Source organism: Fusarium tjaetaba (assembly GCF_013396195.1).
Source record: "Fusarium tjaetaba strain NRRL 66243 chromosome Unknown NRRL66243_c0000291, whole genome shotgun sequence".
Classification (NCBI taxonomy): Eukaryota; Fungi; Ascomycota; class Sordariomycetes; order Hypocreales; family Nectriaceae; genus Fusarium; species Fusarium tjaetaba.
In genome coordinates, this window is record NW_023501487.1 from 48,227 (window position 1) to 61,956 (window position 13,730).

The 13,730-nt window shown below is 48.6% G+C and overlaps 3 protein-coding genes across 3 annotated transcripts; 2 read left to right on the forward strand and 1 right to left on the reverse strand.

Annotated features, from left to right (window-relative positions):
• Positions 1-3,742: 3,742 nt before the first annotated feature.
• FTJAE_11606 (f-box domain protein) lies at positions 3,743-4,663 on the forward strand (the record flags this gene model as incomplete). The annotated part of the gene is made up of 1 exon (XM_037344566.1): positions 3,743-4,663. One exon carries the CDS (start codon positions 3,743-3,745, stop codon positions 4,661-4,663), a length of 921 nt encoding a protein of 306 aa, XP_037201366.1.
• Positions 4,664-5,828: 1,165 nt separating this feature from the next.
• On the reverse strand, positions 5,829-8,271 carry FTJAE_11607 (glycosyltransferase family 31; the record flags this gene model as incomplete). The annotated part of the gene is made up of 3 exons (XM_037344567.1): positions 5,829-6,359; positions 6,419-7,072; positions 7,198-8,271. 3 exons carry the CDS (start codon positions 8,269-8,271, stop codon positions 5,829-5,831), a joined length of 2,259 nt encoding a protein of 752 aa, XP_037201367.1.
• A 3,895-nt stretch (positions 8,272-12,166) lies between these two features.
• FTJAE_11608 (arabinose 5-phosphate isomerase) lies at positions 12,167-13,405 on the forward strand (the record flags this gene model as incomplete). The annotated part of the gene is made up of 1 exon (XM_037344568.1): positions 12,167-13,405. The coding sequence occupies one exon, from the start codon at positions 12,167-12,169 to the stop codon at positions 13,403-13,405; it is 1,239 nt and encodes a 412-aa protein (XP_037201368.1).
• Positions 13,406-13,730: the final 325 nt, after the last annotated feature.

Consider the following 13,730-nt stretch of genomic DNA (forward strand, 5'->3'; position numbering starts at 1 on the left):
GGTCAAGCTATCCGCCGACGACTTGAGTATCCATGCAGACCTGGGATGTAAAAATACGCTGGAGTTGGTAATATTCTCCAAACCCAGGGGGACTGGGTTCAGCCAAGTTTCTTCTTTTCATGGGACTGTATGCTTTGCCGACCTGAGGTTGGAATTGTACAACTAAAAGACAGTGTCTTCACACACATCTCGATGATCAAGGGTCTTTTGTGCTTCTTTGTGTCTGCTCGTCAACAGTTTTCTAATCGACCGTCGCGGCAAAATACTCCTCTGTTGTCCTCAAGAACGTAGCAAAGTTACAAATTCCAGTTCGATTATGGTTATCACGGGCAATACTCCTGAGACAATTCTTAGATAATTGAAGGTTTGCTACTTGGTGTCCAAGACTATCAAAGGATGCTTCCTCAACTCCTCGTTCACCAGGACTACACCCCAGGAAGCATGATGAGCCTCACACGCCAAGGGACAACAGTTCGCTGTCGCCTGCTTTATTTAGCACATTGTCCAGTGTATTAAAAAAAAAGAAATGTTCTCCTGTCACTCTGCAAGCGTACAGTTGGCAGACTTTTTGTCAAACTATCTATGTACCATCCAAACGAGCATCAAGTCTGCACGATCTATCAACAGAAACCTGGCATTATCTCGAGTCTGGTTTATTCTGATCAAACATCTTTTATGGCAACGGTACTTGTTTGGCCAGACACGAGTGATCACAAGATCACAGTCTAACTCTTCAGGGCCACCCGCATAACGAAAGTGTGTAGGCTATGCAGTGAAATATAAAGATGCTACACAGCGGATGCTTCATGGATTGGAAATGATCTCAAACACAAAGAATACAAACAAGACGGTATGAACTAAACCCTGACGTAGTCATCGGTGAGATTTCGGGTCTGATTCGATGCTCAGATCAGAGCATTCGGCCATGGATAGTATTCATACTGGAGTGACGCCAGCACCGCCAATTCTTTCTACCTATCCAGGCACCACGTTGTGATCTCGATGTGGCTTGCAGTCCCGTCCCACGTTGGGAGTAAACAGCCAGGGTTGGACAAAGAATCCAGCTTTTTCCAGATGTACCCTTCACTAGAGAGAGAGCCTTGGCTCAGGTTTAACACGACGGACTCAGCAGGCGGCATTGGCCATGCCAACAAATTCCCAACATAATGGCACCTTGTTTGCTGGTATAGGACCTTCTTGAAAGTAGGTCTCAGGCTTGAGCCTAATGTCCTTCCTTTCAAGCAAATATTAGGCGTCATACAAGGCAGTGTGTGATTCTATCTAGTTTCAGCAACTGTACGCCTACAATCGTCGAATACTCTGTTCAGCGCGAATCCGATAATCAGAATCAGGAGATCTTACGTTTGTGGTCCCCCATGTCAGCTAGCATCAGATAATCTCACCACTGCGCAACATCATGACCCGTGTAGGGGAGACCTCAGATCATAGCATGCACCAATCGAGAACGGACACACTGACGGCTCTTGAGCATGGCTCGTTCGCGCCATTCCGGTTAATACATGCATAAATGTAACCCAAGTTGGAACACCAACGATCCATACCTGCATCTTTGTGGTACACAAGGAGCGATGCTTGCTGCATAGTAACTACATAGTCGTGTGAGGAGGGAAGCTCCGATTTCGAACTTAGGAGGCTCAATACGTTGCAAACTAGCTGGAGAGCAACCGCAGACAAGGTTGACTTTGTATGGCTTCATTTTGCACAGGGGGAAGCCGATATTGTACGAATCGTATAGTCGACTGGTATATGAAGATGGTGGCAGTACACACCTACCAAGTGCATTTGATGTCTACAGCTTCCTGTACGCATGTCTTGTGGGGATATTGTGCCTTGGTTTCTAACGGCAGTAGATACGAAAGACGGATGAGTTCGAAAGAACCGCAGCACATACGAAGAGGAGAGAAAATAGAGCCAGCGAAGAATGATGCACTGGGCAAAACGACTTGCAGGAGATTCTGAGGCAGTGAAAGACATGTACATGTACCAACATGGATAGGTAAAATGCAGTCAGGAATCGGAGAGCCCGACCATCAAGACGATTGTTTTAGTCGAAGTCTGTAAAAATGGCCATAGAGCCTTCATGAGTAGAGAGTAGTTTCATCTTTGCCAACCGACAGACTGATATTGTTCTTCCAAGAATGAAAAATCCCGCTTCTAGACTCCCATTTCAACACTCTGTGACTGTTTGATCTCTTGGCCAAAAACATAACATACTTGTATGTCAGCATCGAGACCTCGCACGACCCTGACTTAAGATCGGTCCCGGTCCGCTCCCAGCGGGGTTCTCCGGCCCCGTGCCTTTGAGTTGAGGGGACATGGCCGGGGTCAATCCCCATAATGACGTTGATACTGGGGTTATTAGCGCTCCCATAAACGCCTTGGGTTTGATAAAGAGTGTGCTTGATGATGATCAAATTCAACATAGAGTTGGATAAAGTCGATGCCGCTCGTTGGTTGCTACCGCGTTGGACAGTTAAAGCGAGTTGCTGCGAGATTAGTTGTCACCCTTTCTTTCTGTCCGCATCATGTCCAAGGCTACCCCTCCAAGAGAAGACAGACTTCTCGTGTGTTCGCGAAGCTTGGAACATCTGGAAAGGGTGCCTGTCAGGCTCAATCTAGGCATGATTTGCCCCCCACATGACACACTGCACGACACGACATCACAATCGTCTGGGGAATGGTTTTCACCTCTTCCCGTCATACGATGATAGACAAGATACTCCCATGTATACCACTGAGTACAGTATACCGGGCCGGCATGCTGCACAAATCTCGAGTTGTGTCTGTCTGTCTATGTATGCAATTGGAATTGGAGTTGGTTTTGGTTTTGGTGTTGCGTTTGGTAGGCCATATGATCAGCAGAGAGGCCCCACGCCCAATTCCTCCATATCCATAAAACACGGATCCGTGAAATAATTTTTGAGTTGCCACCATACCTTAGGCACCTATCTATGTAACTTCTTGAATCAGGGTCTGTCCTGTCCCGGTATCGCGGCCACTGGCGGGTTTCGGCATCACCATGTCATATGGCCAGTAAGACAACGCTAAAAAGAGGCTGCGAGGTAGAAAAGAGAAAAAGCACACACACAGACTTCGGCTGTGCCTCAGACAAACTAGCCAGACCAGAATTAGCTTATCATTGTTTTTTCCCGGAACTCTGTGTCCCTAGGGTGCCATTTAACCCCTGGACGGACAAGGACAGAACTCGAATTGGTCGATTCTGATCCCGGGACCCATCACACCACCCCTCCCCCCCCCCAAAAAAAATCAAGCAACGGCATCCACCGACCTTCGGACTCCGACCGGCTCTTGGAGGACATGCCCGGCCTTGTCGTCTAGTCTATCCATCGTCAACGTTTTTATAACCGGCCTGCGTCGCCACTCCTTTCACACTTGCCTTTGCCTGGCTCTTTAAATACAAGAACTTCGACTTACACCCCTTCAACTGCTCATGAACGTGTTAGTGAGGCTCTCTCTTCACCAATATACTTACAACCGACACCGGTACAACATCGTCAACGCAACATAAGAGACAACTTCCTGGAGTGGAACACTTCCCCTCCTAGTTCACCGCGTCTCCTACTTAACGACATTACATCACAGCAATTGTGAATATCTTCAAAAAGCACTGCCATCAGCAGCGCCGCTCCCACGTTTTGGCCTCAGCCGCATTTAGCATTTACCCAACGGATATATACAGCAGCATCTTTGCCAACCAACCATGGTTCAATTATTGGCTGATCCCGCATTCTCGCCCGCTGCAACACCAACACATGAGGGCACCAATGGGCCTCTTATGAAGCGCCCTGGTCCTGTCAGGGCTGACTCTTCAACACCAATGACCAGGGAGGAACATGCCAAACGAATGCAGGAGCTCAACAAGAAGAGGGGACTGATGAGGGCACCTAGAAGAGGTTGGTCAATGACTGACTACCAAGGCGACCATGTTGCCGGGTCGCACTCGGGCGCCTCTCACATTGAGCGACAAGCACCCATTCCCGAAAATGAGTCGCCTCCTCCATCCACGCCTCATCAGCACTCAACTCCTGAAGTGCCAGCCGAGGATAAGGCAGCCCAGCTGCCTCATCGACCCAAGCTGCCTCCCCCTCGTCGCTCATACTCTGTAATGGATTATGAACCAGTTCCTCAGACACAGCCACAGCCTCCCAAGGATCACACACTGCTAGATCTTCCTTCTGAGCTCCATTACACCATATTCGACCACCTTGATCCCATTGACAGCGTTTGCTTCGGCCTCACAAACTCCAACTTCTATGAAATTCACCGACGACTTCACGGCACAGTTCCTCTCTCCAGCCGTTACTCTGGACCAAACGACATGGAGTGGGCTTGGCGAGGAGCTGGCCCCCTTGTCCATCGACATGAGCGAAACCCTGAAAAGGAGGATCCTATGGGGCAGATGCGTGTCAAGGGCCAGGTCTACTGCAGAAAGTGTGGCATTTCGCGATGTGAGCTGCATCGTCACCTCAAAGACTGGATGGGCGACGGCTATGAGTACTGCTCCATCAAGGAGATCTTTGGCAAGCCCGCAGGAGAGGACGCAAAGCCATACTGCTACATGAAGTCGCCCAAAAACCCGCACCGATGTGGACGTCACGGAGGAAAGCAGGGTACACTATAATGAACCTAGACGACAGCAAACTAAGATAAACGATATGATACAACAACTCACCCCCATGGGGGTATGACGACATGAAAGCAAAAACCGAGCAAGATAAAACCCTGGATTTGCTTTATTCTTTTTGGGACACCTACAGGAGCGTTACGGTTAAAGGACTTTTGATTTCAGGGTGTATTCTCTCTTGAGAAGTGGGCATTTTGGATAATGGATAATGGATACTGCGATTTAAGTCAGATCATGGATAGCAAACATCAGTAGGGGTGGCACCAAAAAGGAAAGTGCGGAAAAGAGCTTCCTCATATCATAACATGACGCAATGAAAACATTTCTGATATCACGAACGTGCCTTATTGTTACTCCAAGGTTAATGAGCTTTGTGTTGCCTTGTTTACACAGATGACACAGATGACACAGATTACACAGATTACACAGATTACACAGATATGTGGAATTATGTGGAGTAGCAACTGCTTGTAGATATCGATCTACAGTAATAATTACCCCTGCGGTTGACTTTAGACGTCATGGACCACTCTTCGCGGCATACGCGCTTCGTCATTGAAATACGGGAGCTTGCGTCTGATAATCAAGATCAGTACGAAGAAATACACGGAGAATCTTTTACTTACTTAGGCGAAGGGAGAGAGTGTCATTCAAGCTGTTACTAGTAATGCTTTGTACGCCTGCTATCGTCAGGATCAGGGCGACAGGGAGAGTGGACAGACACCACGACACTCACATATCAACCTCATCCCTTTACAATGTCACAAGCGAGGTCATCTTTGTATTGCTTTTATTCTTATACACCTGTCAGCTTGCTTCCAATGATTCTTTCGGGGCCGTTGTGTGCACAAGGAGCTATTGGTATGAATCTGTTCCCGCCGTATCTCTTTGTCTAACAGTTGTGAACCTGATACTTGCTCCTCTGGCCTGCTCTACTCTAATCTGACAGTTCATGCAACAATGCGCCGACCCAATACCCAAAAGAGTAAAATAAAATAAAAGATGTTCATCTGTATCCAAGACATATATCCCTTTATCACGGTGCAAATTACCCAATTCCTTTAACGCCGATCCCCACGAAAGGGGTTACAAAACACCACTCATGATCTTGTTCCACTCCGGTTGATAGTAGTAAGAAATGCACGGCCAGTGCTGTCGTTGTTTAGTCCTTCCACTTTGGTGTACAGTCACCCTTGGCGTCGATCCAATCGTTGATGCCTTGCACAAACCAGCCACTCGTCCACTTCTCTTCCGGCTTTTGCTCTTTGCGAGGCTTGCCCCTCTTGAAACTCCTGGCGATACAGCACACATTGTTGTGGTAACGCCATTGGAAACAGCGGCGGCCAGCGTGCCATTCCTTGTTGCCCTTCTTCTGGCTGTAGCGGGATCTGATCATCTCGTTGCGTTCTTTGTCGTCCTTGAGATTGTAATAATCGTCTTCCGAAATATCGAGATTGTCAGCCTCGCATACCATAGCACAGTGCTCCTTAGATCGGTGAGCGTGTTGCTCAATGGCATTCTTCTCGTTCTCTTTCTTTTGTCGGCCCTTCTGGTGGTCACTGGCCTTGCCCTGAGCTTCAGGACCGAATCCAATATAGCAGACGTCGTCAGACAAGTTATCCCACTCGTCATGCTCCGCCTCCAGCTGAGGAGCCCAAAACTGGTGATACATTTCTCTGATTTGAATGAAGCCCTAGCATTGACGATTAGCTTTGTTTTCTGCAAACATCAACACATCTCTGGCAAACATACCTTTTTCTGTCGCGTCTTCTCGAAATGCCAGGCGTCGCTGACTTCCTCGGGATTCATGTGATGCATGGACAAGAGGGGCTCACACCAGTGATTGTTGCCAAATGGAAGGGTCATAGGCTTCTCGCCGTTAAACATTGGGTGTGCTTGTTTGACCTTCTTACCAGTTTCCATGACAGCCAGGGCCATGAGGTAATCACCACAGCATTCATGAGTAGCCATCATATCGTACTTGTGTGCTAAGTCAGGGATCTCAACCATCTTCCTCATGGTGTCTCCATGGATCACATAACCACTGCCGCCATGGGCGAATGGCTTTCCCTTAAGCATGGCAACACTGCCGACGTACGGCGTCTCTGTGCCGTTGACCCTGTTGCGAAGATACCACACAAGATTCGACCAGAAGACGTAGGTGTCGGCTTCAGCAAACACGTACCACTCCTTGTTGGGACGCATCTCCCAGGCTTTCTCTACCATGTGGAGGAACTTGTACTTATCAAGATTCCAGCCTTCCTTCATGTTCTCGGTACAATACTGCTGAGCAATTGGGCACTCGGTTTGGGCTCTGTAGAGGTCGAATTCCTTGCGACCTTTTTTGACGTCATCCTTCACATCCTTGAGGACGTCGTAGATTTGGTACTTGTCGATTTGTTGGTCCTGTCCGGATTAGTTAGCCGCAACCCTCTATGGAACGGTGGCTTGATGTAATTTCATAGGTGGCGCCAAAAAGGAACCCCCCCTTGCGCCGCCCTTTGTGGGAAAAGAATGCTATGTTTACTCACCAGATCAGAAAAGAGAAGATAGTCGTCCAGACACTGCAGGCTCGTCAAAAGATGGGCCGGGAGCTTGGTAAATGCTTCGGTGGCACCGGTTTTCATGACAAGCATGATACCGTCGGTGTTGGGGAATCCATCACAAACTCCAGTCCAGTTCGATAAAGGACCTGAAGGAACATCCAAGTCTGCCGTTTGAGAAGGTATGAACTCGCTCACGATGCTGGTTGTCGCGATATCTTGATAGACTTGGGTCTTGGCCTCGCTATCGCCGTCTCCGTTCTTGTGGTCATTGTTGTTTTGCGACTGATCAGACAACTTGATACCATCAGGTTGCTCGTCTCCCTTGTCCTCGGGCTTGTTTTCACCCTGCTCATGCTTGTTCTCACTTTCTTCGGTCTTGGTCTCGCTGTGTGGAGGTTTGTTCTCATCGCCTGAGGCTGTCTCATCAGCCTCGAGTTTCTTCTCGCCAGTCTGAGGCTGCGTGCTGTCCTGTGGCCGGTGTTCCTTATCTGCCTCACCGGGCTTGTTTCCATCATCTTGCGACTTGGGTTCACCACTTTGTACAGCCTGCGATTCGGTCTCACTACTCTCGGGTCTCATGGTCTCCTTTGGCACCTCGCTGTGGATCTGGTCGGTGTTTTGAGGTGTATCGCTTTCGCCATGATCAATCTCAAGAACCGCTCCATCGTCCTCTGCATCATCTGCCTTCTTATCGTCCTCTGGGTGTTGAGCTCCAGCAGGCTTTTCAGCGCTGCCAGAAGCTTCTTTGTCTTTCTCGCCCGTGTATTGCGGCGAATCCGTATCGTATGGGATCTTTTCGGCAGGCTCCTTGGCGGGCTCATTGTCGTTCAGTATTTGGTTGGTAGTCGTCTCGTTGAGATTGGCGACAAAGCCTTCTTCGACATCGTATGCGGCACCTTCATGGCTGAGATAATTGGTCAAATGTCCATAAACGCCCGGTGAATCGTCGCTGAGCCGATGGAGGGGTACAACGAGCAGCAAGGTCAGGGCGACGAGTGTTACTGTAATCAGCCTCCAGCCCCTGGGGGTGCTCCAGGCAGAGCTTAAGTGAAGACCCATTGAGAAGGGGAGAAAACTGGTTATACAAAACAGGAACACATGCAAGAAAGGACTCGAGTATGAAAATACAAAATAAGACAAGGGAGAGTGGCGCCTAGAGGCTTTTAAGATGTAGGTAGGCTCTGAGAAAGAAAGAGAAAGATGATAGACAGACAAGATGGAGGCTGAGGGCGGGACAGGGTAAAAGAAAGTGACGGCAACCCAAGAAATCCGTCTATACACGGAACGGGAATCACGCTGTTTTGTGCAGCTAAGTTGGCATGGTTCTTTTCAAGAACCTCGCTCGTCTCGTCCGGCGACGTGTCGATAGATACGATCGTATCCACATCAGCTTATCCTAACTCCTTGGCTTCCGTCGCATACTAGACGTACGTACGTACGTATGTACAGAGTATCTGGTCTACATACATAACTAGGTAGCTATCTGTGCCCTTGGCTGCATGCGAATCGCGAGTTATTTCTCCAAGGAAACAAAAATCAGCCAGGGCCCCTCCCTAGTCCACTAGCTACTAATCGCTAGTCAGGCCCAGGCTTGATGAGGCGTCCCGTACAGGCCGGATGGGATTCATGGGAGGACAAGACGCTAGACATGCCTCCACTGCAGAATGAGGTGAAGGCACATGCTGACAGGAGTGGACAGCTCGCGTGCATACTGTACTGTACGATTCAGGGGTGCTACATACATACCCTGCTGCCGTGACAGGTAAGGTAACAGTAGCTTTGGAATGGTCCATCTGGCGATCACCCTTTTCAAGGACCAAGCGCCCGCATTCCAGACAGTTTGAGTTTAATAGAATACCGCAATCCATTGCCGGTAAAGCTTCAGAGCTGCGTGCCTGGAACGTTGGGCTTGGAATGCAGATACACAAAAGCTTTCTGCAAGCAGACACACAACGGCCCGGCTTGGAATTCAAACTTTGCTTCAACCACGCGGCCAAACGGCATTCTGCGCAGATTGCTCACAGCGCCAGGCGTCGCCCCAATGCCAATAGTCAAGGTTGTGGCTGAAAGTCCTGGTTTTTACGTGGCCCAAAACGGACAATTCGACATTGACAGTCATGACGAAGTTTGTGCCCCCTTTTCCATGACATGCGGGTGGACATTTGATCTGGAAAGCAGCCATTGAATAGAATAGAATAATTTGAGATGGGGAAAATGAACCCTGGATCCAGACTTCGATAGTTTCTCATGAATATTGTTTCGTTTACACACGTAGCCGCCGATAGTGTCACTATAGCGCCTCTCTGGTCAGCTTTAGAACATGCCAAGCGCTGGCTAGGGGGCTACTGAGGTGGGGTCCTTTGTCCTTTTTTCTTCTTTTTTTTTTTTTTTAGTTAACCTCCATCCTTCGCAGCTGTTCTACCGTTGTAATGTTTGGCAACAAAGTGCCACCAAGTTTTTCAGCCCCTGAGGCTTGCATTCAGACCCCGTTGGGATCTTGGCTTGCAAGGCACATTATTAGAGCAGCGGCTGAGCTAGGGCTGACAATGTAATTAATTATTGTCAAACTCCCCCCTCGCCTTTTCTTGCAATAGGATCCACGGTAGTCGTCATCAACCTTTCTCATCAGCGGCTGCACAAGAACCCACGTTTCAGACGTGTCTGAAACTTGAGTTGACATCCATCTGAATCCGTCACAAACCCCAGTCGTGGCGATGATCATTTCGACTAATGCCGATCCGGCCATCAAGATCGGGTCTGGACAGCATATACTTTGGTCGAGAAACTTTGCTGTTCAATGGCCAGTTAGCCAGTCCACAATTCAACATTTTAACATGTCTTTGGATGATCTGGAGAAGCTCTCGCGAACTTTAAATGTTCTGATTTCGGCAGATAGCTTAGGCTGTAGCTTTTTCCATGGCCCAGACTCTCTGACTCACGTTATCTTGGCCCTGGGGACCATCGGCCAAGTGGTTGAATACGGCAGTTACTCGAGTATGTACGGATACACTTCATATGGCTTGACCAGGCGACAACGAAACAGCAAACATCCTGTTGTGTGCTGTCAGTCCTTGCTATCAACGCTCCCACTTGACATTGACCAACAACCTCAGTAAGTCAATATCAGGTTTGTGTTATCCTCAAGACACTAGACACATGTGATTGGTCATGCAGGCGGATGTTTGATGCAAGATGTTACAACGGGATCTATGTCTTACAGAAGAGCAGTGTCCGCATGAGATAGCACTGCAGGAACATGGGCCCTCGACTGTCTGACAATTCGAGAGGCTCATTTGGGGCACTTATCCGCCAAGTTTGTAAGGCTTACCTCGAGAGGCCGTAAATGGTTGCACAAACCCTCAAAGGTCTGGTGATTGCCTGTGGCAGTTTTCACTTAGGTCAAACAATTACTGTGATTGATTCAGTAACTTGTGTATTTGTGCCTTATATAGGTACCTTAAAGAACCTAAGTACTTCTAGTGCCAGGTAACCTGTAGCTCATGTTGGTCTACGAGGGCTTCCTCATCAAGGCATTTCCATTCGTAGCCGAGTTGAGATGGGATTGGAAACCATGTCAATCGATATATATGAGCTAGAACTCTTATTCACGGGTAATCTTGATTGATAAGATGATAAGTAGCCGTCAGCGATAAGAAAAACAGCAACGATCGACCCCTTTGGGCTGGGGGAAAGCGCTAAGGATCTCATCAACCACGTGCTGGTATAAGGTAACTGATATGAGTACGGGCAAGAACAACGGCTCTCAAGACTACCTTACAGTAAGGATCTCTTCTTCTCCCTTTTCTTGTGTGAATAGCCCAAACTTGTCTCGCCTACTCATCAATGCAGGAAGTCAGCGACGTTGCCGTTTCAAAGACTCAATAATCGACATCCGTCAGGGACCTGTCATTATACTCGACCTGCGTGAGTGACTTGCCGATCGAGGCATCATATCCAGTGCGAGGAAAAGGCCAAGTAATTACGGTCAAACTGCTTTACTCAGCACGGCATTGAATCGCACCGCTTGCGCCATTCACTTCAAGTGGTCCCGAGCCGAGCGCTGGTTCGTCCATCGCTCTGCTTCATGGAATCATAGACTTTTGATTCCTCCCTAGACAGGGTCCCGATGCCCCGCCCCCCGCCGAGCAACAATCCGAACAAGAGAACCTGAACCGAGCGGCTATTGCGCCATCAATCGTAAATCCTATAACGAGGCTCAGGAATCGATGATGGAACGTTCATAAAAAGCCAGTATTTTCTAACGTTGACGAACTCTAAACGCGACGCCACTGCTCTTGTTGTACTTGCAGGGCCTCTCGATCTAAAGCAAATATCTGAGGAACTGTCATAGGAGGTTGACATGCAGTTCGGTACTCCGGATAGAGCCGGGCTCCTATCGCATCCACTCAATCCAGGGACTATATCTAGATCGGGATTCTTGAAGTCGCTCGCAATCGGGGATCACAACCAATTGGACAGACCCAAGCTCGCATCCTCCCCAGATCTCGCTTTCAGAAACGTAAGCTTTATCCATGACTCTGGCTGGGGATCGAGCACTTTCATTAAATATGCAGCCCACCGTTTGTGGTTCCTTTTCTTCAACATCATTTACCATTTTCTCTGTCGGACGTCGAGTGAATTTTGTTCTTCAAATAGGTCTCTGAAGAAACCCTCGACTAGTTTCTTGGAGTTTGTGTATGAAAGGCCTCTATCTACATGTGATAAGGCTTTTGTGGGTTTTTCAAGTCACAACAACAAAACTTGAAATAAGACCAGAGACCTTTCACTTGCATATACAAGGCCACCCGCAAGTAGCCATCGTCACAGTAAAGAGACGCTGTGCCTTGTGAAGGGAAAGTTCCTCACTTTCAACTCTGAGCGACTTTCCGCACCCAACACTCTCAGCTCATGTTCAACCTCTCAACCAGCAACTCACATCAAGAGCCTTGAAGACATGGCAAACCTGTCGCAACCCGGCCATGGACCAGTCCAAACGAGTGCAGTCGTTGTGCTTGGTGCCTCCTCATGCCTTGCAATACCTCCTCCCTCACCTCCTACACCATCCTCATCACCACCCGGGGACACCTTCTGTGAACCCATCGATCCATTGAGTTTGGAACGAGAACTGAGAGGAGACTTTCAAATCAAGGATCAGCGTCTGCGAGAAGGGGTTCATGTGCTCAATACAGAGGCATTGGCCTTGAGAAATCTTTCGCGGCTGTATGAAACAGATCCCGTAGCCCGCGATGGCTTCAACTTGTCGGTCCAGGCTATTACCAAGCAGCAACGGGCGAACGGCAAACTCGTTGTTATTGGTGTAGGCAAATCAGGACATATTGGACAGAAACTCGTTGCTACATTCAAAAGTCTCGCCATTCACGCCGTCTTTCTTCATCCAACTGAAGCCTTACACGGTGACCTTGGTATCATAGGGCCTAACGATACTCTGTTGTTCATCACGTATTCAGGCAAGACTCAGGAGCTGCTCATCATGCTGCCTCATATCGATGAGTCACTCCCGACTATACTTCTCACATCGCACACTTCCCCGGAAACATGTGAGTTCATCAACCATCGGCCTAACACTATCTTGCTCCCGGCCCCGATTCCAGAACCTGAGAAGACCTCATTTGGCGTTTCTGCTCCCACCACATCAACGACAGTGGCGTTGGCTCTTGGTGATGCAATTGCAGTCACAGCAGCTAAGGAGATCAATGCCAGCATTGCAGCTGTCTTTGCAAAGAATCACCCTGGTGGCGCTATCGGTGCCGCAGCTCGACAACCTCGTACCATCAAAGATATAGCAGTCAGTTGGCATGATATACCGATAGCACCAGAGTCAGAGGGGGTGAGTCTGGGGTTTGACTTGCTGCGTGCTGGCCTCGATTCGGTCACTGGTTGGGTCAGAGTGCAAGATCGAGTTGCCTCGCCGGGTACAATACGAAAGATCAGTAAAGACGACTTGAACAAGAGTTTGGAGGAGATTCCGGATGCCTCAATACCGAATGCTCTGATGCTTTCGCTATCCTCAGAGACTACTATCCGTCAGGCACGTGATATTTTGAAGAACATGCAACTGTCACCGAACGACGAAGATCTGCCATGCGAGCGGGAATCTGCCATAGCAGTGATGGAAAGGGGAGAGATAGTGGGCGTTCTGGAAGTTGGTTGTCTCTTGGATTTTGAAAGATGATGCATCGGAGGACATGCATGGACGATATTTATGGCTCCTTGCATTCGGGGCTACACTTATGGCTGGCAAGGCTAGATATCGACGCATTATGGCAGCGTATTAGCGATTGTTACTAGGAGTTATCATAGATGACTGCACAGCGCATCTTATGGGGAAATTGGCGTTTTATGTCTAGACAAGTCTACACATGCACCCAGACTAAGGGTCTACGAAATGCAAATTCATGCTTTGCTACGAAACATTATACTGAGATTTCGGGTCATTTCTCTACTTTCTTGAATGGTGCGACTGTTGCCGGCTTTAGTAGAGCTTAAGAGTGAACTCA